The following is a 25336-nucleotide window of genomic DNA, read 5'->3' as shown; positions in this document are numbered from 1 at the left end:
TGTGAGTCTCTCTACCTCATCCAAGTATGCGGTCTCATCATTGTTGGAGATGAGGCCCAGAACCACAGTATCATCAGCGAATTTGATAATAGATGCGGAGCTGTGAGAGGACACGCAGTCATGCGTGTAGAGAGAGTAGAGCAGGGGACTCAGGACACAGCCCTGTGGGGCTCCTATGTTCAGAGTGATGGAGTTTGAGGTGAACTGGCCAACTATCACCACTTGAGGTCTGCCGGTGAGGAAGTCTTGAATCCAGTCACAGAGTGAGGAGTTTAGGCCGAGGTCTGTGAGTTTAGATGCCAGCTTGATGGGGGCTATAGTGTTGAAAGCTGAGCTATAGTCAATGAATAGCAGCCTTACATAATTCCCATTGTTGCTGTCCAAGTGTGTGAGGGAAGAGTGGAGAACGTGAGAAATGGCATCGTCCGTGGATCTATTTGGGCGATAGGCAAACTGAAGAGGGTCCAAAGTAACAGGTATGGAGGAGCAGATGTGGCTCTTTACAAGTCTCTCAAAAACCTTCATAGATGTGAGGGCAACTGGGCGATAGTCATTCAGGCTTTAAATTTAGTACAATTTAGTACAAAAATTTTATTTATTTTCTTTCATGTGTGGTCTTTACTAGTTATGATCTTATTTGTTTGTTTTTTCATATTGTGAGTCAAAATATTTTAATTACATTGATTAAGATTTAGGGATCCACACATAGGCTACCTCGTGCTAAAAAAGTAACAATTTTTTTATTCTCTTAGAAATGGCAACAAAAAGTACAGCTATAACAGCGCTTTTAAAACATCAGTAGTACTGCAAGAAATTGTATTGCATAATAGGGTGGAATGAATTTGTTGCAAGAGATATCTAAAGTGATTAAATTATCATATTGACAATTTCCCACCCGTTTATTTAATTTATTTTTTTATTTTTATTTTATTTTTGTACAATCTTGTTAACTTTAGTGATGGCCCTGCAGCTCTTAAACTGTATACCGTTTATAGCTATATAGTCCGGATATTATGAAAAGGCCAAAAGTCATTAATATTACATTTAATTAATATTTAGTATATTTTCTAACACTGTTATCGAAGAATAGAATCATTCATAAAATAAAATGGATAACATTTAGGGTCTTTAGACCCGCTGCACTGCAATGAAGAATTCATCAAATTTGACTCGTTTTCGGGATGGGGTGGAATTTAAAAGAAATAATCTCTAAACTCGATATTTCGCCTGCTATTTTACTAAACAAGTTAGAATAGCTAATCATCGCCACCTAATGATTAAAATTATTACTGCGATTACCTGCTGTAATAAAAACATGCACTTGGAGAGCAACGGCGATTTTAAAGCACCAGCAAGAACAACATTGACCAAAAAAAAAAAAAAAAAAAAAAAACACTGATTCAAAAAGCAGCATGACAGAGAACTTTAAATAGAGCAAGACATCAGAATAAATAGAATAACAAAAAGCAAGAGCTTCATTATCGATGTATGCTCGCATACAGAAATTAAGAATCAGAACTGGATTGTTTTTAACGCTCTTCCATCAACACAGACACAATTTATAACCAAGAAGTAATTATATGGTTGAGTCCCTCTAAAACTCAATTTCCCATAAGCCCCAAGCGCATCATACGCTTTTGCGTCATGGCGTAAACGCCATTGGCCAATTCCTGTTGAGTCGGCCATATTGGAATTTGAAGTCTTCTACACTGTGTACACTTCTACACAAGTCGGCAGGCTGTTAGATTATATCTCTCAAATACAGTTCAATTTGACCCGTATTCGCAGCGCCAGAGCCTGTCATTGCACCCGAGACCCCGGTGTTTGTAGACGGAACGCTGTCTGTGTATTTCGTGGGAGAGAAATGAGTCCTACAGACGCTAAACGCGGAGCGAAGCGCAGGAAGAATAAGCGGGGCGGCGGCGCAGGGAAGGCCGGAGCTCCGCCAACACCCTCCAGCAGCAGCGCACACGGAGACCCGAGCACCATCCCTAGCCTCAACGGAGAGGTGAGCGGCCCCTGGGGCATGCGAGGCGGTTGATGGGGCATCAGAGCTTGAATGCGGGGTAGTGTAGTCCAGACTCCATGATACTGCGGGCCTAGAAAAGCTCCTGTAGCTGATCTCACGTTTACAAATGCCTGGGCTGAGCTTCACTGATCTAGAGCTTTAATCTTAAACAGTACAGGTCTGGTCACAGAAACATGACAGGAAAATAGTAAAGACGTGTGTAAAGCGTATTCAAAGCTGTTTTATGCGGTAGATAAGGAGGTTTGAGTGATTTGTGTTGCTCTGAGTGATGTGAAGCTAACTTGTCAGCGTTAGCTGATGTTTACATGTGTATTTCAATAAATATATTACTTTGTTAACCTTCCAACATAAATGGAGGAATAAATGCGGTCTTTAGGCTGAAAATGCCAGCGTTTATCAACCGCGATCCGTTAATGTTACCACGTAGATAGATATACCTAATACTAAAGCCCACAGTGTGTTCAAATTATTCTCTTTACACATTTCTTAATTTACATTTTTTTAACAATGTCCGACTATTCATATTTAAACATTTATTTACTTTGTTATTCAATAAAATTGACGCAATAATTTGCCTTTTGAACTCTTGTCAAGTAGGAACATACCGGAAGTGCATAAAAATGTTCAACGTTATGTCAACAAACCCTTTAATACGTCTGTCAGTGGTTTTGAATTGAGTCTCGTGCAAAGCTTGTGCTTTGGACATAAATGTAGTATGATGTAATATCATTTGGGTCAGTTATTTCTTAATGTATACTATATTAATAGACATGCATTCTTACCTCAGTTTATCAGCTGCTTTCCTCTCGTTCCAGTTGTGTATTCATGGTGTCCAGCTGTAAGAAGTGTCAGGGAATGAATAGGCCACTCACAGCACAGGGTCCAGTCTTCAGGGCTTTGTCAGAGTCTTATTCTTTCTGGTGGTATGCCTCTGTTTCCAAGGAAACCACATCTTTAGCTTAACAAGAGTATCAGTCTGTGTTGACATAAGTAAGCAAAAGAGAGCATTTCACCACTGGACTGAATTACGTCTCTGTTTGCATGGGTTTTGTTTGGTTAATGCGATTTTAGCGACTTGAGGGCAAAATGTTGTGAAGATTACATTAGTCAGAAATCATAGACAGTTAGACATGTTCATGTTAAAGTCTTATATGTGTTAATGCTCTTTTCTCGAATAAGACTGAATATATAAGAACATTTTGATGCAAGGTTGTTGCGAATTGACAGCCAAATTGAACTCCCGTTAACTCAGGAGAAGCTGTGTGTAATCTGCTGTACAGAGCGTGGAATTGTGACATTTTTGTGTTTAACTAAGCAGGTGCTCAAGAAATCACATTCACCTTTTCTTGATAAAACTATCAATTATGATTAAAGCTGAAATGTGTTATTTTTGTTATCATTTCCCAAACACTTTTGTCCTCTGCCATTGGTTGGATACATAGCTATTGGTTAAATCAGTGTATCTGTTGGTCCGCTCAGGACAACCTAGCAGTGTTTGAATAATCTAACAACAATTGGCTTAAATGACTCCGCATATTAACCTGAGATAGAGAGAAGCATTTTAACAATTTAGCAATTCACACATCAGCTATAATGCAATTCAACGTTTTGATATTGATTTTTCACAAACATTGATTAATTAAATAGCTGATAACCTGCTGGCTATTCAGACCTGTGTTAATAACCTGTATCAATTTTACTCAGTCTAAATAAAAATCTGAATTCTTCTTCTATAGTTCACAGTCACATATAACAGCTGTCACTTTAAGCTGCAAATTACAAATGATTTAATTATTATTATTATTATTATTTTAGATTTATTAACAAATTTAGGATTGTCTTGATAGCTGCTTTTTCTTGAGTGCTGTGTTAAATTATATAATTATTAGTAATTGTGGCTGGAAATAGACTGTGGTTTCCTAGTTTTTTTTCTTCAGGACCCAGATTTAAGAATGAAGATCAAGTAGCAACTCAACACTGTAAATAACAAAAAACTTGTTATTCCTTGTTATTGTGCAACAGTAAAAACGAAAGACCTGGTCTGTATTTTTGGTTGTCCATGTTGGCACCTGCGTAATTTGTCTACCAAGTGACAGAGGAATTTGTGCCAAAATATTATAAAGTGTGACACATTGCCTTTAACATCAGCAACAAAAGGTAAAGAGAGCATTTTTTGATTTTGCACGATTATTTAACTTATCTGTCATTAGAGATCCATTTTGGGTTGTGACCCATCAGTTGAAAAGCTCTGCTAACAGGAAAGATGAAGTACGTTTTGAAGGAATACTCTCTTCATATGTCGTCTTCACAGAATTATTATATTAAAAATAGGTGTTCTTCTACTATCAGGAGTTCATTCAGGGTCAGCCTTTATCCAGTGAACTGATTTAACTCTTCTGGATGGTGTTGCAAAAGGTTTTTTCCTTGTGAGTAGTGCATTTAGGTGGAACTCTTTTAGCTTTGTGCTAAAGTCGTTAACAACAGTGTGTATGTAATTACATTATTGTAATAAGTTTATAACCTTGAGACTTTGGAGAGTTGATATATGGCCATCTTTCTCTTAAGGTTCCAGTCAATGGTGCTCCACAGTTTTCAGAAGGGCCAGTAAACGCCGACTTCTCAGGAGTCCTTCAGGTAACAGGAAAATCTCTCACTTTGCAACACTTCTACAGTGCTCTGCCGTATTTGCATTTCCTCTGTGTGGTAGCACAGCTGTGATTTCCTGAAAGTCTGCTCCGCCTTAAGTTTAAGGTTACGTTTTTGAAGTGTATTCAAGCACTATGTGTCTTCTAGAGTGTTGTTCCATTGATCTCTTGTAGCGGATGGCCATTAGTGCAATTTGAGAATATCGGTATGGGCATTTTATGTTTCTAGCTGAAGTGAAAGCAGCTTTCTCACAGTTTATTTGTTTCGCTGTCTTTTACTCAGACCCCGTTCACTTTCGGGGTGAACCAGAGGGCCCCCTACACCACAGGTGACCGTTGCCTGCTGTGTCGCAGTGAGCGCAAGGACAGCATCTCCCAGGACATGGGAGGATCCAGTCAGAATGGCATAGTCCAGTCGCCCAAATCTTCCAGCACCCTTCAGTTACCTCTGTACGTCTGCTCTGACTGCAAACGCACCGTGGAGAAGGATGATCGCCAGCCCCCTCTCGACCAGTCTCTGTTGGTACGTTTGGTTTTCCTTCAACACTTGCATGTTTTTCCTCTGCATGTAGTCTTAAAAAACATAATTGGACAAATAATGAGCCTGGATTCCTGTAATTAACATGTTCATTTTCAGCTGAGTCAGAGGAGCGTTGAATGTTTAAAGGAATTGTTGGTGCTCTCAGTATTTTTCCTTTGAAATGGTTTATCCATAAAGCAACAAATTGCAATGTCTCCAGTCATATTATTAGCCAAATAAAAGCTGTTTTATTTTACATGGATGCGGTTGCCTCATGGGTGCTGCCATGTTGAGATCACACTAGTAAACCCCATTTTGCTTCATATTTGAGCTTGTGAAATGAATTTGAAGCCATTTGGAGTCAGTATAAGTCTGAAGCCTGAGACACACTGCATGATTTTCGACTGTCCCAGATGAAAGATTGGCATCATGAAACAATCGTGGCATTTTCTGTTATTGTGGCTCCTAATCGGTGGTTCTGTGTCTGTGTGTTTGCTGTTACAATCTACGTTTACTGACCAACCAATAAAAATGCGACATGAAATCAACGCGACATGGGACTAAAACATAAAACTGCTTACCTCAAGCTCTTATCCCTTCCTCTTTCGCCGTTTCCACTTTTTTTCAGCACACATAAAACTGCAACTGCTAAAGTGTGATTTATCATGCTCTTTTTGTTTACCACTAGCGCATGCTGATGATGTTTTATTCTTCTATAGAAATGTCAGTAGATGTCATCATCGTACAGTCTACACACATGTCGTAGCCAAGTTTATTAGATCCATGTCGCAAAGTTACATGCAATGATCTTATAGGATTGCTAAAATCGTGCAGTGTGTCTCGGGCTTAAGTTGACTGTCAGGGCAAGATAAACAAAATATACACAAGTACAACATTTATCTCTATTACATTGGTTTGGAAAGAAAGAGTTTCATTTTAACAACACATTGATTTCACAGGCTTATGGAAGTGCTGTTTTCCTGTTGACATGATTTTGATAAGTATGTTTTAGAGCAGAGCTTTCCAAAATTCAGAGGCATAAGTCCCCCCAAAAACTCAGCCAAATTTATGGCCCCCGATTTTTATCTTTGCACAAAATGACGTCATTTCACAGTGGTTCCATCAGCATTATGCACACATCCACAAAAATATTCAAACCATATTGTTGTGAAGGTAAAATGATTAGCTATATTCTCTTTACAACTTAATTGCATCTAAATTCAAATTATTGTGTTATATTACATCAAAATCTGTAACAAAAGCTACATAGACATTCAGATCACAAATTGATTGCATTTAAATCCATACCTTTGTTGAACAACATTTAAATTACCTTACGACAGGTACATTCAAATTGAAGAGTGATGTGAATAATTTTGCATGGTATTGCATGGTATTCTACTTGCATGTTATTCTAAAAATTCATGTGTGAGACACTGCAAAAGATGTGAATGCAATAGTCAAAGATTTCATTCTTAAGGTCATTGCACATTGAGTCCGAAATTTTCATGCGTTTAAAAATAAATACGACCTCGCGTTGTCAATCACGTTTGCACACTGCCTCCAAAACTTTCGTCCGCCATAAATGTTTTTTGGATCAGGTTCGATTTTCTGCGTTTTCACATCCATAGGATGCATTTTGATAGGAAAGGATGAGGAATACGGAAAAACGCACGCAAATATTTCAGACTCAGTGTGCAATGACCTTTAATCTTTCTTTACATGAAAAACAATGGAAAAGCAGTGCAGTTGACTGCAAAAACACATTCTGTGTGAATGACCCCTGAAGGATTTGATGTCTGGCTGTATAGATGTAAATTTTAGGTGGAGATCGGATTAGCAGAGAAATTATTACCTTGTGAACAGAAGCTGAACAGCCAACCTGAACAGAAATGTATTTATTTGTTATGCAGTCAGATCCACTTGATGAGGTTGGTGCATTGTCATACTCCACCCCACATGGCATTGAAAATATGCATCCATCTGTGCATTTTGGAATAGGCAGATGTTTGTGGACTTTGGCTGAAAATCTTTTTTTTAAATAATTAAATGAAAACATTTAGAAATAAACACTGTATCTCATCTTGTTACAATAATAATAATAATAAAAATAAGTTTTGAGATGTCCCGTAAAGATACCATGAGAAAGTACAATTTATATATGTTTTATTTGATTCAGCTTTGGTTATGGCACCCCCGCAGTACCTCTGTGGCCCACCAGGGACTGCAGCCCACAGTTTGGAAAGCTCGGCTCCAACGTCCCGGGGCTATTGTGTTTTCCAGTCGGGTTACCAAAATGTATCACCGCCCTGCCCGATGGGCTACCTTAAAATACAGGGCAGGGAGTTTTTAAGGCCTTAAAAAGTTTTAAATACGTTAAATGGTATAAGAAAAGTCTTAATTGTAATGTCAAGAGGTCTTACAGTGGGGGGTGGAAAGGCAAGAATCGCGATATGGCTGGATTACACTTCAAAAGGCAATTATGTCATTGAATAAATATGAGCGCTGTGCGTTTTAAAGTCAAAACAAGGCACGGATGTCTTTATGTGAATGTATCTCTGAAGGGAACTGACTGTCCTCAGAAACGTATCGTTGACATTTTCATTTAATCTTGCCTATAAAATGCCTGATGAAGCAGCGTTTATGAGAGTCACCGGGGGAGCGGACCGCTTTATTTCAGAGGGCTGCTCTTAAAGCGCCACCTCATGGCAGAGAATGAATTTGCATTTCCAAAAAGCCTATCTTATGTTTAGATGGACCCATGTTTTTACGCAGCAAACACAGAGTTGTAAATGTGAAAGAAGTTAATGTCCCACATGAAAAATTACTATAGTAATTTATAGCAAATAAATGCTATAGTGTTTTTGAACCATACTATAGTAAAGTTCTTGAATGAATTTGTTGTGGTAATTCTATAGATGCTGTGGTAATATAACAACTATAGTAATACAAACAAATGACTTTACCCAATACTGTACTAAGTTTTCTACAACTACAGGGTATACTACAATATACTACAGTGTACTGTAGTAAAAACTAAAGTATACTACAGTATACAGTTTATATGTTCACTATAGTTTAGGAATGTAATGATTACCAGTTTGACAATAAATCATGATAAAATTCCCCACGGTTAGTATTACTGTTTTATTTTTGAAGTATCATTAAAACCGTATTCGATTACCGCAATCTGAACAACTCACGATAAATAAATACTGTCCAGCATAAAGCAGAGTTTTCAGTAACAGTGGCACGTGTGCACAGCAGCAGAGCAGTTTCGTTTTGAGTGAAAATAGGGCGGAAAAGCTGGGAGGTTTTAAAGAGTGCTGAAGGAATTATACAAATGAACATATCAATTAATTAATTATATGAATGTACCTCTGAAGGTTCTGACTGTCTTCAGAAACGATTCGATGGCGTTTTGTTTTCATCTTCGCTCCATGTAATACCTAAAGTAAGTGTTCTTAATAGCAATACTGCTTTGTCCACGGAGGTTACTGGAAACAGCTATATTCAGCTTTTTTATAAGCGTCACCTGCTGTCAGAATGTGGATTTACAGAGACTTGCATTTACATTCAGGCAGCTTGTGTGTAGTTTCTATCTTGCCAAAAACGGACCGAATTTGTATGCCCTGCTGTAAATTTTGACCGGTTGATGAATATTGTCCAACCCCACTCACACGGTGTTCATTTTACTTGTGCAGCTCAGTCATAAATTGCCTTAAATTGATAAAAAAAAATTCTGCAGATAATTCACAAATTCTCGTTGATATTTGTGTGTTGAAAATGTTTTTGATTGACATTTATGGTCTTTTTTTTATTTGGGCTGTTAAAATTTTTTTCGGGCTACCAGAATCTGAAGAGTACCTGCCCCGAAGGGCTACCAGGGATTTAGAAATTTTGCGAGCCCTGTAGAGTATGTGCTGGTTGATGCTTGCCTTGCATCTTTCCATATGACTTGTTTTGAGTTTTGGAACTGCAATTCTGTTCCTAATCCAAACCTACATGGGCAATTTTAACCATTTAATTAATTAATTTGTTTATTTATTTAAATGTATTTGTATTTTTTGCTAGAATCAGAAATTTGACATTTTTACATAATACATAATATTTCAGTGCATCGCATTTCAGTGTGGTCTCATATTTGTGTTTCCATCTGATAACATTAACTTTTCAAGTTTAAAGGGGTCCTATTATGCTTTTTCACTTTTTGAATTTTAGTCACTGTGTAGTGTGTATGTTTGGGCATAAAACGATCCATTCCAAAGAGGGAGATGTTTAGTTTTTAAAAAACGAAAATTTTCAACAACTCTTTCCCTTTTCAACAACTACAACAAACTGCTTGTTTGGACTACAAAGTTGTTTCCTGTATTTGTGACATCACAAATTGTAAATCCCGCCTACGGAAATTTGAATGGTTGGGGGGTGGGGAGAACGCTTGGTTGAGCACTGCACGTTTCAAAATTGAAACCCGGTGCGGGTGTTTTTATATCACTGTATTTCTGATGGAAACCAACTATTTTCAGAAAATTTTGGATGTCATTTTCATTTCATCTTGCATATAATGTCTGATAAAGCAGCATTTGTGAGCGGAGCTCTGTTTTGTGTACAGTCTTACCAGGGAAACCTCGCTCTCTCCCGCTGGCAGAGAATTAATTTGCAGATATATATGCGGCCACAAATAGTGTAAGTCTGTGGAACTATGGTATAAATAAATTCATCTGTATAATAGTTTCAGTGAAATTCATGTTATAATGTTAGACTTAAAGAATAATAAACATAATACCGTTGCACTTATCTGTACATAGTCAATGCAGTTATTTTTAATCTGTTGTTGACATCCTATCTAAAACGTGATTTAGAAACAACAACAATAACATTACCACTTTAATATGTCTTGCAATATCCGTGCGTGCAAAGGTTCTGCAGGATCCTTTTGTTCAATATTCTCGAGGTCTGAATTGATATGGCAATATTGATGAACTTGCTGTTTTGGCAAGGGGTGGGGCAATACTGAAATGCCGTCTGTTCGCCAATCACAACGCACTGGGACAGCTAACCAATCACAACACATTTCATTTTTCGGAAGGCGGGCCTTCATCAAACCCGGAATTAATCAAGCCGTTTGTGTCAGGCTGGGAGAAAGGTATTGTAATGTAAATTATGTGAAAAATAATGCGATTTTCAAACCACCAAGCATGAGAGCATGTTCTAGTACACCCCCAAAACAAAATCAAGACTTTGTAAAAGAGCATAATAGGACCCCTTTAAGTAGAAATTGTCCTATGTGGTCGATGCGTACTTTAAACTGGTTTTATAATTTAATAATGTTCTTGTCACCACAGGGCTCTTTCTTCCAAAAGCAATTTTGAAAAACACCTGTAGGGAGCAGCTGTAGATTTTAGTTAAGAGAACACTCAAGGTGGAGAAGTCATTTGATCAAAAAAAGTTGTTGTTTTTTCACGCTTCAACCATAATATCCAAACCAAATTTGAAGGGTAGAATAAGTAGCAGCAGTGGGTCAGAGAGTTTTTGGGAAAAGCCTGAAAAAAGAATTGGTGGTACAAAATTCTTTTCTTGTTCTTCATCAGAATCAGGACTTCTTATTGCACATGCCAGTGGGTAATGGCGGTTTGTCCCAGGAGCCCTTGGGGGCCGGAGGGAGACTGACAGTCGGTGCTCCTACGCTGCCTGCTCCAGATCTCAGCGTTCCCCTCACTGCAGACACAGTGTGTAGCTGTGAGGCCTGTTATGAACGGAGGTGAGTGCTGCATCAGTCTCAATAAGCTTTTTTTAATGTATGTTGTGGGATCAGCTTGCATGAGTCTTATAATCATGTCTGATGTTGGACTTAAATGTTTATTTCTTCATCTACAATGCTTTGATTGTGGTCTATTTGGTTAGGGAGATCACGGCTGAGTCAGAGCGGGAGTCACAACAACTGCAGAATCACTGGTCTGAGGTCAGATACCTGGTCCGGTGCATTTACCGGCAGACTGGGACTCCGCTGGCTGATGATCAGGACCAGCCCCTCGACCGGGACAAAGAGAGCATGAAGGAACTTGTTGACAGGTACTGATTGGTTCTGACCACATTTGACTTCATTCAATTAAATACACTTCCGTTCAAAATCTTTTTTTCTTTTTTTTTTAGAAAAAAAAAAATACTTTTTTTGAAACAGTAAATTGATCAAAGTTTGCAGGAAATACATTAATAATGTAATCCTGAAAAAATGTATCACGGTTTCCACAATAATAATAATAATAATAAGAACAACAATTGTTTTCAACAATAATAATGGAGACATGTTTATTAAATTAGAGTGATTTCTGAAAGATCACGTAACACTGAAGGTTGGAGCATTGAGTGCTGTAAATCCAGTATTGCCTTGGCAAAAATAAATTATATTTGAAAACAAACTAGAAAATTTTTCACAATATTACAGTTTTTACTGTATGTTTGATCAAATAAGGGCAGCCTTGGTGAGAATGAGAGACTTGTTTCCAGAATATTTAAAAAATCTTACTGACTCCAAACTTTTGAACGGTAGTAGAAGTAATTTATAACAAATATTATATGAGTAATGGGGTTTGCTACAATTAGTATTATCCATCACTTTGACGGACTATGTTGTATGTTTTCCTGTGTTTTTTTTTTTTTTTTTTTTAAGTTTAAGTGCTGTATTTGCAGGCTCTTACTGAAAATGACAATAAGCACTGCGTTCTTGTGGTTCTGCTAATCCTGTGTAATAAACTTTCACATTAATAATTCCACTGGACAATGTTTGGAATTTCTAATTTCTCTCCTCAAAGGCTCACCTTACTTTCTTTTTATTCAGGCTTTGTGAGAAAGACCCCTACCAGTTGTACCAGCGTCTGGAACAGCAGGCAAGGGAGTACGTCTTAGAGATGAAAGTGCGGCTACTCAAGCACCTGTCCACAGGCTCAAAGGCACCCGGTGCAGCGTCTCAGGGGCCTCCACAGGCCCACCAGTTCATCTCACTGCTGCTAGAGGAGTACAATGCACTCTGCCAGGCGGCCCGCACCATTAGCAGCTTCCTGCTCACCCTGGTGTGTTTTTGCAACCCAACCATGTTACATACATACAAACTTAAATTGAAAAATGTAACAATAACAGTCTTTCTGCAGTACCGTTAATACTGAGTGCTTGGTTGATCCTACTTTGGAACACTTGTGTGCGTGAATATGAATAATGAAATTAATAATAATAATGTGTTTAAGTCTAACCATAATATGGACTATTACTAGCCCTGTTCTTCCTCTTCAGGAGAATGAACATTTGCAGAAGTTTCAAGTGACATGGGAGCTCCACAATAAGCACCTTTTTGAGAACTTGGTTTTCTCTGAACCCATCCTGCACAACAGTATACCTGCCTTAGTGGCCCAGCTTAGGTATGGTCTTTGTTGAATCAGTTAAAATTTCTTATAGCTCTCCTCTGCATGTATAGATGCCATTATTTTGATTTGATAAATAGGCAGGGCACAACATCCCATGATTCATACAGTGAGGATATGTACCGTACACTGCTGGAGAGATACCACCAGCTGGATCAAGAGATGAGTGCAGTGGCTCTCGAATGGCTGGAGTGTGAGAAGAAGATCGATGACTATGTTGATGAGCAGGTATATTTTGTTGCCCGGTAATGTGAATGTAGCCTTACTGAACTAATTTCATTGGTGGCTTTCTTGCATGGTCTCTCATCGGATTCTGGTTTTGTCTGTTTCCAGTTGCTTTTCAAGGTTGAAGGTCAGAATCTCACAAATCAAAGGACAGAACCACATAAGTCTTTAATTAATAGAAATGTAAGTTGCAGCACAAGTCATTTATTGTTCATTATTAATCTTCATACATGATTTTGCCCTTTACATAGCAGTTTATTGAGCGGACCTAAATCAGTTTCTCCTTTTTTTTTTTAATAAGATGTCTTTAAGAACCAAGCAGCGGATGCTCAAAGATGATGCAGAGATCTTCAAACAGAAAAGATTTTTTGAAGAGCAGGTAATATTTTATTTTGAGAGAAAAAAAAAAAAAAAAAAAAGTTGAGGCAAGTGTCCCTGAATTAAAGCCTGCATGTATAGTGCTTTCTTTACAACTAATGGAATTAATATTAAATTGAATATGGTATTTACTGTATTCCTGATTAACATGAGAGAGTGTGTGTGTGTGTGTGTGTGTGTGTGTGTGTGTGTGTGTGTCTGTTTTCCTAAAAGCAGCTGTGTTTACAAACCACATTTATTGTTTTAATACTGTGATTGCAGTTCCTACCGAACAGTAAAAAGTCTCTGGGTGGTGACAGTAAGTTTACAGACACAGTGAAACAGATGCTTTCGTCCAGACTGAGTATTCCTGACTGTCCCAACTGCAACTATAGACGGAGGTGCTTATCAGTTTCATTTAGTGATAATTTGTGTATATGTAATACGTTTAATTAGTGGGTTTTCCATTAAAGCGATGCATTTTGGGGGCAACTTTTTGAAAATACAAGTGGAAAAAAATTCCAGCCTTTTAGTGTTCTTTGAGTATCCTTGCCTACACCAGGCTGCCTATATTGGTAGCCTGTTGACTCATAGAGTTAATGCATTTACTTGCAGATGCACCTGTGACGACTGCAGTCTGTCTCACATCCTGACCTGTGGCATCATGGATGCTCCTATGGCAGAGGATCTGCATCTGAAGCTGCCCCTGCAGGCGGAGCCTCCCCGGGACTACCTGTCAGAGGTCCATCCCCCCAGCATGTCATCGGGAAGCTCAGGGTCCGGCTCGGCCCCAGGCTCCCCCATCACCATCCAGCAGCACCCACGCCTCATCCTGCCACAGGATGGCACCACCACATTGTGAGTTAAAACTGTTTTGTGCCTTCTCATTAATTTGAAATAAATTTGATTACTTGAACACCCCTTTTAGATGAAGGTCCTATAAATGTCTTTCTTTTATGAAAATAGCATTTATTGCATAAATGATTCTGCAAATGTGTATCTTTAACTACACGTAGCTATATTAACGATCAGTCAGTAATGATACTGAAAATTTTCATGATCCTTAAGTACACGTCACTGACGGTAATGCCATCTTGAAGTATAGTAAGTGAGTCAAATGTTGCTTTAGTAACACTTTACAATAAGGTGTCATTTATTAACTTTAGTGTATTAACTAACATGAACAAACAATGAGCAATGCATTTATGACAATATTTATTAGTCTGTGTTAATGAAAATACAGTTGTTCATTGTTTATTCATATCAGTTCACAGTGCATTAACTAATGTTAACAAACACAACTTTAGTGTGTTTGTTCTGAGTTTAAGAATACATTAGTAAATGCTGAAATGAACATTAACTAAGGTTAATAAACGTTGGAGAAGTATTGTTCATTCTTAGTTCTTGTTTACTAATGTTGTTAACTTTACTGTTGTTAACTTTAATGTTGTGAACCTTATTGTAAAGTGTTACCGTAACTCCTTTGACAGATTTGGTGAGCTCATTCAGTGAAGGACTGATTTAAACCGGTACCTCTTGATTTGAAGTCTTTTTGAATGCTTCATTAAAGGAACCAGCTGATGAGTCATTTTTTGGGAGTCAGACTACATTGCTCACACTGTGTTTGTTTTTGTGTGCAGTTCTGTGAGAATTTTTTTCTTAACACATTCAAGGAAAAAAGGCTTTAAGTACACACACACACAAAGTGTTATGGTGATTATAGCCTAATAATGTTATGAAATCTGAGAGTTTTAATTAACTTTATATTTTAATGTTAATTTTAATGTATGTTTCCCTAAACCTTTGCACTGTAGTGTATATAAATGCAGTCATTTGCAGGGATGGTTTTAAAGTTTGTTGTTCTCTGTCTGCTTGCTTTATGGCTGCATTTTATAATCATTTTATGATCTGTCAAGGGTTTTTACGTGGATAGTGCTGTAATGTAGGCTTGGAATTTTTTTTTTGTATTGTGTAGTACTAGTAATAGGTCTCCTGTAGACAGTATTGCAAAATCAGATAAGGGTCAGATCAGACAAGTTCCAATTATTATAGTCATTACTGTATTCGTGACTTCATAATGTACTTTCCTGCTGAGTTCACTCAGTTTCTGTTTTTCAATAATACAGTGTCATCAGTTTTTATTACATCACAACTCCAACGGCTGAGTCATAAGGTTTCTTTTACTTTCCTTTCTCTGCCCCAGCGATGATGAAGTGCCTACATTGTCGGCCATCTACCCTCTGAGTGGGTACGAAGACCCCACAGTGGTGGCCAGCATTAATGGCATTCACACTCAGCTCAGTGGAAGAGAAGAGATCTTGACCCTTAAAGATAAAGTAGGTGGCAGCTGATCATCTGACAGTGTTGATGCCGCCTACAGTATCCAATAAATATTTGTCAACTGGAAAAATGTGACATTTGAATTTAAAAAGTAAGTTGCTAATAAGCTCTTCTCTCTCGTTTTCCTAGTCTTCACGGGGGAGCAGCAGCAGTAGCAGTTCCTCTGAAGGTGATGAGGAGGAGAGGGAGAGTGGTGGAGAGCCTCCAGGCCAGAAGGAGTCACTCTGTGGAGGGAAAAATGACTGTCCGCCTCCGTCATACCCTCATACACAGGTAGAGCTGAATAAAAGATGTTACTGGGACTTATATATAAGAACTTAAGAATATAAATTGAACAACAGCTACAGTATACATAAACTATCACAATAATAGCACAATTTAACAAAACAAATAGATGACTTAAGGGTTCAGGCTTTTACAATCTAAGACCACTAAGGGGTTGCAAAGAGAAAAAATATAGAATGTATTTTTAAGGGTTGCAAAGTTAAGTTGTGCTTTCAAAATATTAATTATGCTCAGTGTAATCATTTTTCAGTTTTTACATTCTGCTTTCTAAAGGCTAATATTAAGTGTTAATCTCTCTATCCGATAATATTTCCAGATAATATTTTAATATAAATTTAAAATGTATTTAAAAGTAGAGTCAAACTGTTTAACACATTCTACTCTTTTAAATGTATTTAAAATTTATATTAAAATATTGTGTGTGTGTGTGTGTGTGGATAGATAGATCTAGATAGATATTCTGTGATGACGGCAACAGTAATATCAATAATAATAGTAACAATAGTAATAATAATAATGTAATAATGGCATATACCCAACAACACATACCACACCTTTCCTAGGTTCTGTGTCAGTGGTGTTTTTTTTTTTTTAAGAACAGCATTGCTGTTACACATATATATGAAGTTAAAGTTGAGTAGCAAATATGGCCCCTGGCGAAATAATAAATATTTGTTTCCTTTTTAGGTGGATCAGGTACAACATCCGTGCGAGTGTCATGTGTGCAATCAGGGCAACGGGGACGGTAGCACCTCTGGCCTGAACTCCACCTGTCTGCCTACCAGCAGGCTGCATGCAGGGGGTCACCAGTTCTTCTCAGAGAAGACGGCAGCCCACCCCGCCCTCCACCTCTACCCCCACATCCACGGCCATCTACCCTTACACAACCTCTCCCACCTGCCCAGACCACTGCTGCCCACCCTCTACTCCACCCCTCCGCTCACACACAGCAAGGTTAGAAGCACTCACGTGTACAAAAATGCCAGGAGAAAAAGGAAATTCCAACCTTTCCTTTGAAAGTTGTGTGGGTGAATTTGCTGTTATTTTTCCAGCCACAAGGGGGGTGACTTGTACCAAAAATCCTAAAAATCATCTTAATAAAGGCACAAGTGCAAAATTTCACTTCTTACTGGGCATGTCCCATTCCACATCATTGACTGTTGCTTATCAAGCAGTGATACAATGTCACCATAGATTTTTAGTAGCCTTATTGTAAATCATTTTAAAATTACATTTCTAAATGAATTTTTCATATAATGATCCCTACTCTCTTCACATCATCTTCTCTAGACTCTCCCTCCCACCCCCACGTCCAGTCATTCAGGCGGAAAGCAGCAAGTGTTCAATCCCACCCTACCGGAGCACGTCTATCAGAGCTGCTTCAGCACGGCAGGGGACTGGAACGGCTCTTTGCCATGTCCCTCGCTCAAACTAGAGAACCTCTGGGACACGCACATGATGAAGAACTGGAACCCCTCTGTGCTGCTCCAGGAGCCCCTACCTGGTTAGTTGCCCAAGTCATTATAAGGATGTTTTGCACACTTCAAAAAGGATACAACTGAATTCTATTTTGATTAAAATGCATTTTGAAGTTTTAATGTGGAGAGTTGTATGAGTAATTCAGGTGTTTTTTTCCATTGTCCTTTTAATCCTTAATCAAAATCATTAACTTCCCATAACCCTCCAACAACATCTCTTCTTTAATGAGTAGACAATAATCCTTCCCTCCCTTCACATGTCAGTCAGATGAGATCGCAGCAGTTAACAAACAACAACAATATAATCAATTTCTGAAGGACAAAATCATGTCTCTTCCTACAATTTTTTTTTTTTCATTCAAGAAGCTATTTCATTTGGATGCATGTCACAATAGAGAATTTTCTATTATTGTGTTATACATCCAACTGAACAATTGTACATCCAGTCGGAAGTACATTCGACTGGAATTTTGGTTGCCAACTTTAAAAATCAGCATCTATGGAAGAACCTTTAACATCCATTGAACTCTTTCACTGCACAAAGCGTCTTTAAAATCCATCTTTAAATTTTTTAAATGTTCTTTACACTTAGGAAAAATTATTGTTTTAAGAGCTATTAATTAAAAGGTTATTTTGAGGAATCAAAAAAAATGTTATTTTATGGCATTCTTTCAACAATTCACTGTTTGGAACATTTATTTTTAGGAGTGTTTTAGAAAACAGCATTTGACTAGATCACATTTGTAGCTCAAGCACTAGTGTGTCCCAGACAACCACAAAGAACTACCTACTCACCTGTTAGTCATACAGTGTGCTACAATAAGGCCTTTGGACATGGCCAGTTACTTGTGGCTTTAAAGGAAATTAAGTGTCAGATCAAATAATCTGGAAAATCACAATGTGCATACAGGATCAGAATGTGATTAGATATTTCAGTTACTTGACTGAAATAACTGAGAAATAAGTTTAAAACATTGTTTGTATTGTATGCAGTCACAAATTCAGAGTCCATCCTCTCAGTTTATTCAAGATTCATATCAGGATGGCCACGTACACACTGAAAAGTTTTTGGAGTGACAACTGCCTTAAAATGCCTGAGTGAATCTCTGAAATTTCAAAAATATTTTTTTTTCAGAGGTCTTATCACCTAAATATATATGGGATACATGATTCACTAACAAGAATTGACATAGTGATAACCATAGTAAAAGTTTGACTTATTGAAGCCATAAATTAAAAACTACAAACAGTTTAGCTGTTCGGCTGAGCTGTTTTTGACCAAAGTAATATTAACAACCACAGATGTTTAGTCACCTAGCCATCATTAGCAAAATCCCATCCACAGAAGAGACATGTTATGTTTATACTCATTAAGCTGTTGCTCGTGCTCTCTCTGGACCATAATTGATGGGTTTCCCCGAGACCGCAGGGCTGGTGGTGAGAAACTGTTGGAAAGAGATCAAAATTTGTGAATGAGTCAAAACGCAATTTTCTAGCACCACACCTCAGACGAGCTGTCTCTGTCCAAAAGTAGATGATGTCACTGCAGAAACAACTACTTGTTCAGTTTGGCTCTATACACTCTTAAATAGTCACTAAAGGACCAAAAAGAATGTGTCCTGTGGCTTTTATTGTTTTCAGTATCTCTCTGACCCTGAAACTCTTCTCCTTATCAAAGGTGACATGCTGGGCCCTCCCCTTCCCGACGTGTCCCTTCTCTCCTCCAGTTTGGACCCCAATGTTAATCCCCACCCTGCCCCGGATGGCAAAGAGAAGAACGGCGCCAAGAAAAAGTGTCTCTTCAACTACCAAGATGCCTTCATGGAGGCAAGTGAAGTGGTGATGGCCACTTCCTCTGCCACCTCCTCTGTCTCCAGTATCGCCACCACTGTCCAGTCAAGTAATAATCTCTTCCACATTTCTAAATGACCCATTTTGAGTGTTTAGATTGAATTTTCTCTTTCCTATGCTCATTTTCCTCCTTTTTTTCTTTGTTTTTAGATGAAGTTTTCCATAATTTAGGTAAAGAGGACCATAGACATCCCACTCCCGTTGCTCCTAGGAATAGTCCCACTAGTCTCACATCTCTCCCCCCTCTCAACGGAACCTCACATCCATCTTCCCCCAACACACACCTACCCAGTATAGGCACCCAGTCCTTCCCAAAGACTATAACTCAGACTCCAGGCTTCATGGATGTCCATCAGGGTCTGTGCCTGTCATCTGGTGAGCAGCAAGCAGATGGTTTAGTCAGTGGTCCAAATAGCGTGTGCAGGTCAGTCCCTCATCTATATCATTTATACATTTTCTTTGTCATATTCCTGCTGTGCCAGCATCTGAAACACAAAGACAAGCTGCAATATTCAATACCATGTCAAGCTTAAAGTTTGTAATACAATCACCAGTATATGTTGTGGAATCGAGTTCATATACTCAAAGTCAGGATGTTTTTGTCAGTGATCCAGACTGTGAGGGTCATCGCTGTGAAGGGAACGGCGGCTATGAGCACCAGCCATATGAAGGAGAGGAGAGCCAAGATGAGGACAGCAGCTCGGAGCACAGCTCCTCCACCTCCACCTCCACCAATCAGAAAGAAGGAAAGTACTGTGACTGCTGCTACTGTGAATTCTTCGGTCACGGAGGGGTATGGAAACACTCTCACTTGGCTTTCACCGAACTTACTAAGATAAACTAAGATTTATATATTGGTATAAATTAGTAAATATAATATATTATGACTCGCATTAAAGGAATTTAACACAATATGATAGATACAAAATTGTTATGATATGATGTAATTGATGGATACCAAAATGTATATTAAATTATTAAGAGGTTATGTTTATTTTTTTTTAAATCACATACTTTAAGCATAATAATATATTTGAAATTAAATAAAAGGTAAACCTCAGTTGATTATATTGTCTGACATAAGTTATTGCAATTTTGATTGGCAGCTGATTTTAGATTTTTCTTTTTTTCTTTTTTGGGGATCTTTCAATATTTGTTGAAATTGCATATGTCAAATGAAATTTAGATTTGCAATCATTTAACACTCACTTCAAGTTATTTAATTTAATTTAAAACTATGCAATTTGGTTTTTAATTTTAAGTTTTATTAACTAGTATTTATTTATATTAAAGAATATTGATTTGTCATTTATTGGTTATCATCCATAACATTATTGACAGGCTTATTGGTATTTGTGAGAATTGGTAATGATGGAAAATACTTTTTCCTGTCACTTCACCATTAACACAAAGCAGTCTTGCCCATTGATGTAATCCATGTAAATGTATATCTACCGGTATAGTAAAATCTCTACAAGCTGACACTTCTTCCCTCACTTTCAATTATAGTCAGGCACTTTGAGGTATCAAAGCTTCCAATCAGTGTGTGCTGTTCCCACAGTGTCATTGATGGATCAGTGCATGTGCTTATTTCCTGCACCATATCAGTTTTGCATGCTCCACTGCTTATGTAAATCAAACCATTAAAGGAATATTTGTGGAAGCACTTAATGTTAACCGTTTATTGAAGGTGTCTTGAATAAATAAGCTAATCAGGCTTATGTTGTTTGCGCTGCATAGCCCCCTGCTGCACCCACCAGTAGGAACTATGCAGAGATGCGGGAGAAGTTGCGACTCAGGCTGACCAAGCGGAAGGAGGAACAGCCTAAAAAAGAAGATTTGCTGCTGGAGCGGGATGGGGTGGAGGACCATCGCAAAGTAGAGGACCTGTTACAGTTCATCAACAGTGCAGACAACAAACCAGCCAATAGCTCCAAAGCAGCCAAACGTGCCCGTCACAAACAGAAGAAGGTAAACTCATTTTGTAATCAGGAATTATGCTCTTTTGTCTAAATCTAATCATCATAAAACTATATTAAAATGCAATACAACTGTCTTTTAAAAAACTTTTTTACTTCATTATAAGAGACTTAGAAAAGGAAACCTTTAAGTAGTTTTGCGTAACTTTTTATTTCTTAAAAAAAAATATATATATGTATATTTATGTGTGTGTGTGTATGTATATATATATATATATATATATATATATTATTATTATTATTATTTTTTACAAAACTGTGCTTATTAGTATATGGACAAACTTTGGAAACAGTTTTTGACATGAAATTTCGAATAATTTGACCTTTTATACGAAAAACTAGTCATGGAATCAAACCTTTATTTGGGGTGTCATGGAATTATCTGTCTCTGGTTCTGTTTGGGTGCAGCTGGAGGAGAAAGCCCGTCTAGAGGCAGAGGCTCGGGAACTGGAAGTACAACAGCAACTTCTGAAGGATCAGAGGAGGCGGCAGGAGGAGGAGGCGGCGCTGAAGCAGGAGCTGCTCCGTCTGCAGGAAATGCAGCAATTGCGGGCATCTAAGAAAAAAAAGAAAGACAATAAAATCAAAGAGTTAACCAAGTCTGAAAATTCTTCTCTTGTTCCAACAACCAACAACCCTCCGCCTCTTCAGCAGACAGCACAGAGCGTTTTAGAAAAGAACATGCAGAACGGCAAAACGCAGCTACTGCACAATCTCATCCATCTCAGTCCTAAGGAGCCTCGTCTAGAACCTGAATCCCCCACTGGTGGGAAGAACGGCCCATTGCAACAGCCAAGCCCAAAGACTTGCAAAGAGAGACCTTCAGAGTCTCCTGCCCTCCAGAATGGCACCTCCTCCCACCCAGAGTCCTACCACACCAAGGTCAAACCCAAACAGCAAGCAAATGGCTCCAAACCCAATGGTGAAGCCACAAAGAGGCCAGCTGAGACCTCCAAAGCTCCAGAGCCTCCCAAAGCCGGGAACGCAGCCAGCCCTCAAACTGACGCCAAAGCCAAGCTGAAAGCTTCAGACGAGTCAGTGACCGAGATCAAGAGGGACGAGAGGACTAATGGGAAAAAGCCACAGAATGGAGGGAAAGACGAGAGGAACTCTCCTGTTATTGAATCTTCAGCTTTAGACCCTCCTCAGCAGAACTGCAAAGTCCCAAACAACGAGTCCCCTCAGCCCAAAAGCAAAGCCAAGAAGAATAAGAAGAAAAAAGCAGACAAGATGAGTAACTCAATAGGTGAGTGTTGTGAATTGCCAAATTGTCTGAAGATAAAGGATAAAAAGATTTGTCAACTTTTGAATGGAAAATCAAGTCAGAACTCTCTTATTGTCCAACAGATGATGTGTTTCTGCCCAAAAACATCGATTTGGACAGCGTAGACATGGACGAGACCGAACGCGAGGTGGAATATTTCAAAAGGTACCGTTTGGTATTGGTAATGTTTTTCTCGGGCATTCGTGACCTTTTGTTCCCCAACAAATTCATTTTTCACCCTTTTTTTTTTTTGCAGGTTCTGCTTGGACTCGGCGCGACAGACAAGGCAGAGGTTGTCCATCAACTGGTCCAATTTTAGCTTGAAGAAGGCCACGTTTGCTGCCCACTAATGGGTCTTCCTTTCAAAAGACAATGGCAGGAATCGATAAGCGTTCCTCCGGTTTCTTCTCTCTCTCCCATGTTTCTACAGACTGACTGCTGACCCCAGTGCTGCTATGCTTCAACTGCTCCTCCGGTCTACATTATCCATGCTGCCTTGCCTTGTCCTTGTTGCTGTTGGTTCCTCAATGAACCCAAAACGGGCTTGTATTCCTGCAGTACTTCTGGAGAGAAAAAAAAGAGCAAAGTCAAAAAAACAACCACAAAATGCTACTCTATAAGTTTGCCCCTATTATTTTGGTTTCCCTTTCTTCTTTTAAAAAGCGTGTGTGCTCTTTGTCAGTGAGTGGGCCGTTTCCTTTCGGTCTGTGCCATGTTCTGGGTTTTCTCTGGCTTTATGTATATTAGGATGAAGGCACTGCAAAAGACATGCTTCAAGAAAAAAGATGAATATGAAAAAAAGATCTTTTTATTCTGATCAACTGTGGCTTTGCTCACCTTTGCACCTAGCACTGCACTTCCTCATTCAACTCGTTGTCAAGAGAATCGGACTGGTCAGCTTCACGTCATTGCCCCGAATCTCTCCCTTTATTGGGAGAACGGCTAATACTTGACAATGTTCATGTCGGTTTTTCATTTAAAATTGTTCAGTGTAACAACTGTGTTCGTTACCATTTTATTTTTGTTTAGTTTTTTTCTTTTCCCACTTGTACCAAGCTTGTATCAAAATACTTTCAGAATCGAAAAGAACAATACTCACACTATCAATCTGTTATAGAGTGTATATTGTATTAACACTGAAGCCGGACTGGCTACTTTTTAACATATTGTTAAGTAATATTAAAATCTTGTCTTTCTTTTTGAAAGATGGAATACAGTAGAGTGGCAGGACATTTCTGTGTCAGTTGTTTTTTTTTGTTGTTTGTTTTTTTGTTTTTTTTTCATTTGGCTCCATCTCATAACACTTATGAAATTCCTAACCTTATCCAGTCAAGGGGAAATACAACACCGACTGCAGATCAACATGAAAGGAGCAACCTAACACCCCTAATTTGCATGACTTGGCACCTTGCAACGGGTCTGTCCCCTTCGTTCTGGTAAGAACGGATGCGTGTGAAACACCACAACCTTTTTCACTCAGTGTTTACAGTTTTATACTGACTGCATCTTATTACTTCAGCAATCATAACAGTGATAACAGTAATAATAGTTATGCAAACATTTTGGAAAAATTGCTCAATGTGAGGTGAAGTCAGGTTTATTTTGCTTGGTTTTCTTTCCTGTGACTTTATTACCAGGGTGCGGCAGGTACAAGTCAGTGAAACCATTCTTTCCAATCCAAACAGTGAGCATCATTGGAAGCAGGTTATGCAGTATTATTGCTGCTGAGAGGTGAGTGCATGTTAAAAGTAGAAACCTTCAAATAAAAGTATTACAGATTTGATCATTTAACACTACTTATTTCAAGTAAGCATGCCCAAATGAATGCATAATCAGATAAAGGTGATATTTAGGTTCAATTGTTTTTAAGTTAACATAAAAATCAAAATAGGCTTTCTAAATGTTCCTTTTGCTTTTGTGCATATTTCTCCGGTTCACATTATTTTGAAGGAAAAAATAGTGCTTAGGATATTTCCTCAAACTAATAATTCTCTTTTATAGTTTTTTTTTTTCTTTATAGACTATTTTAGGTCTTTTTTTTTTTTTTTTGAGTGCTGTCCTCCTGAGTTTTTTCCCTCCTCCTTTATTTATTTTTTAGTCTCCCTCTCAATAATTTTAAAGTCTGCTTGCCCTGCCTGACTCCTCCTGTTATTTTGGGAATTTAGGCACGATATGGTTAATTTAAACCAAACATTGTCTGATGCATTTTGCATAGTCCTATTGCATAATATGCATAATCCTTATGAGAAATTTAAAAATATCAGTATTCCAAAATTCCAAATTGCAACAAAAAGTGAGATTACCTCATTCTTCAAAAACTGTATTGGAATCCTGTTTTAAAATAGGAGGGAGGGCATATTTTTAATCTTTGAAACCACTTGACAGACTATTTCTAAACTTACTCCCACAAAAAGGGAACTTTTGTCACTATTCATCATCATCAAGCTTTGTTTTATGTAGGGCTTTTTTTTTCTTCACTTCCTGCCAAAAAAAAAAACTTTGCTGTGGTGGAACGCCTACCTCCTTTTGAGCGTGTAACAAAGAAACCACTAAAACAGGTTAGATGAACTGCTGCTTGTCTTGTTCTGGAAGAGAATCTCATTTCAATAATTGATGGAACATATTTAAGCATGTTTTTATACTGTCATGTAATTCTAAATGGCAAGCATAAAGTTTCCAGAAAAATATCAAGCTAAACAGTGATGATGATAAATATTTCTTGAGCAACAAATCAGCACCATGCACCATGTGAGACTAATGATGTTGAAAATCTAGCTTTGCCATCACAGAAATAAATAATATTTTAGAATGTTCATATTGAAAACGGTCATTTTAAACTGCAGTGATATTTTACAGTATTGCTGATTTATTGTACTTTTAATCAGATACATGAGAAATTTCTTTAAAAACAAAAGCATTTTAAAACCAGTAGTGTACATTTGTACATT

The 25336-nt window shown here is 38.1% G+C and overlaps 1 protein-coding gene across 1 annotated transcript; it reads left to right on the top strand.

Moving 5' to 3' along the window:
• The first annotated feature begins 1690 nt into the window (after positions 1-1690).
• LOC306872201 (protein FAM193A-like) lies at positions 1691-24874 on the top strand. The gene is made up of 23 exons (XM_079420681.1): positions 1691-2008; positions 4595-4663; positions 4958-5197; positions 10786-10955; positions 11099-11266; positions 12033-12264; positions 12482-12606; positions 12690-12837; positions 12943-13017; positions 13136-13213; positions 13474-13592; positions 13807-14049; positions 15395-15527; positions 15661-15804; positions 16504-16770; positions 17107-17320; positions 18973-19194; positions 19296-19569; positions 19752-19938; positions 20886-21116; positions 21533-22370; positions 22472-22553; positions 22645-24874. Exons 1-23 carry the CDS (start codon positions 1865-1867, stop codon positions 22736-22738), a joined length of 4497 nt encoding a protein of 1498 aa, XP_079276807.1. The 5' UTR covers positions 1691-1864; the 3' UTR covers positions 22739-24874.
• The last annotated feature ends 462 nt before the right edge of the window (positions 24875-25336 follow it).

The sequence above is a fragment of the Barbus barbus genome (genome assembly GCF_936440315.1).
Source record: "Barbus barbus genome assembly, chromosome: 7".
Classification (NCBI taxonomy): domain Eukaryota; kingdom Metazoa; phylum Chordata; class Actinopteri; order Cypriniformes; family Cyprinidae; genus Barbus; species Barbus barbus.
The sequence above is the reverse complement of the archived record's forward strand: the minus strand, read 5'-3'. Positions and strand labels throughout refer to the sequence as shown.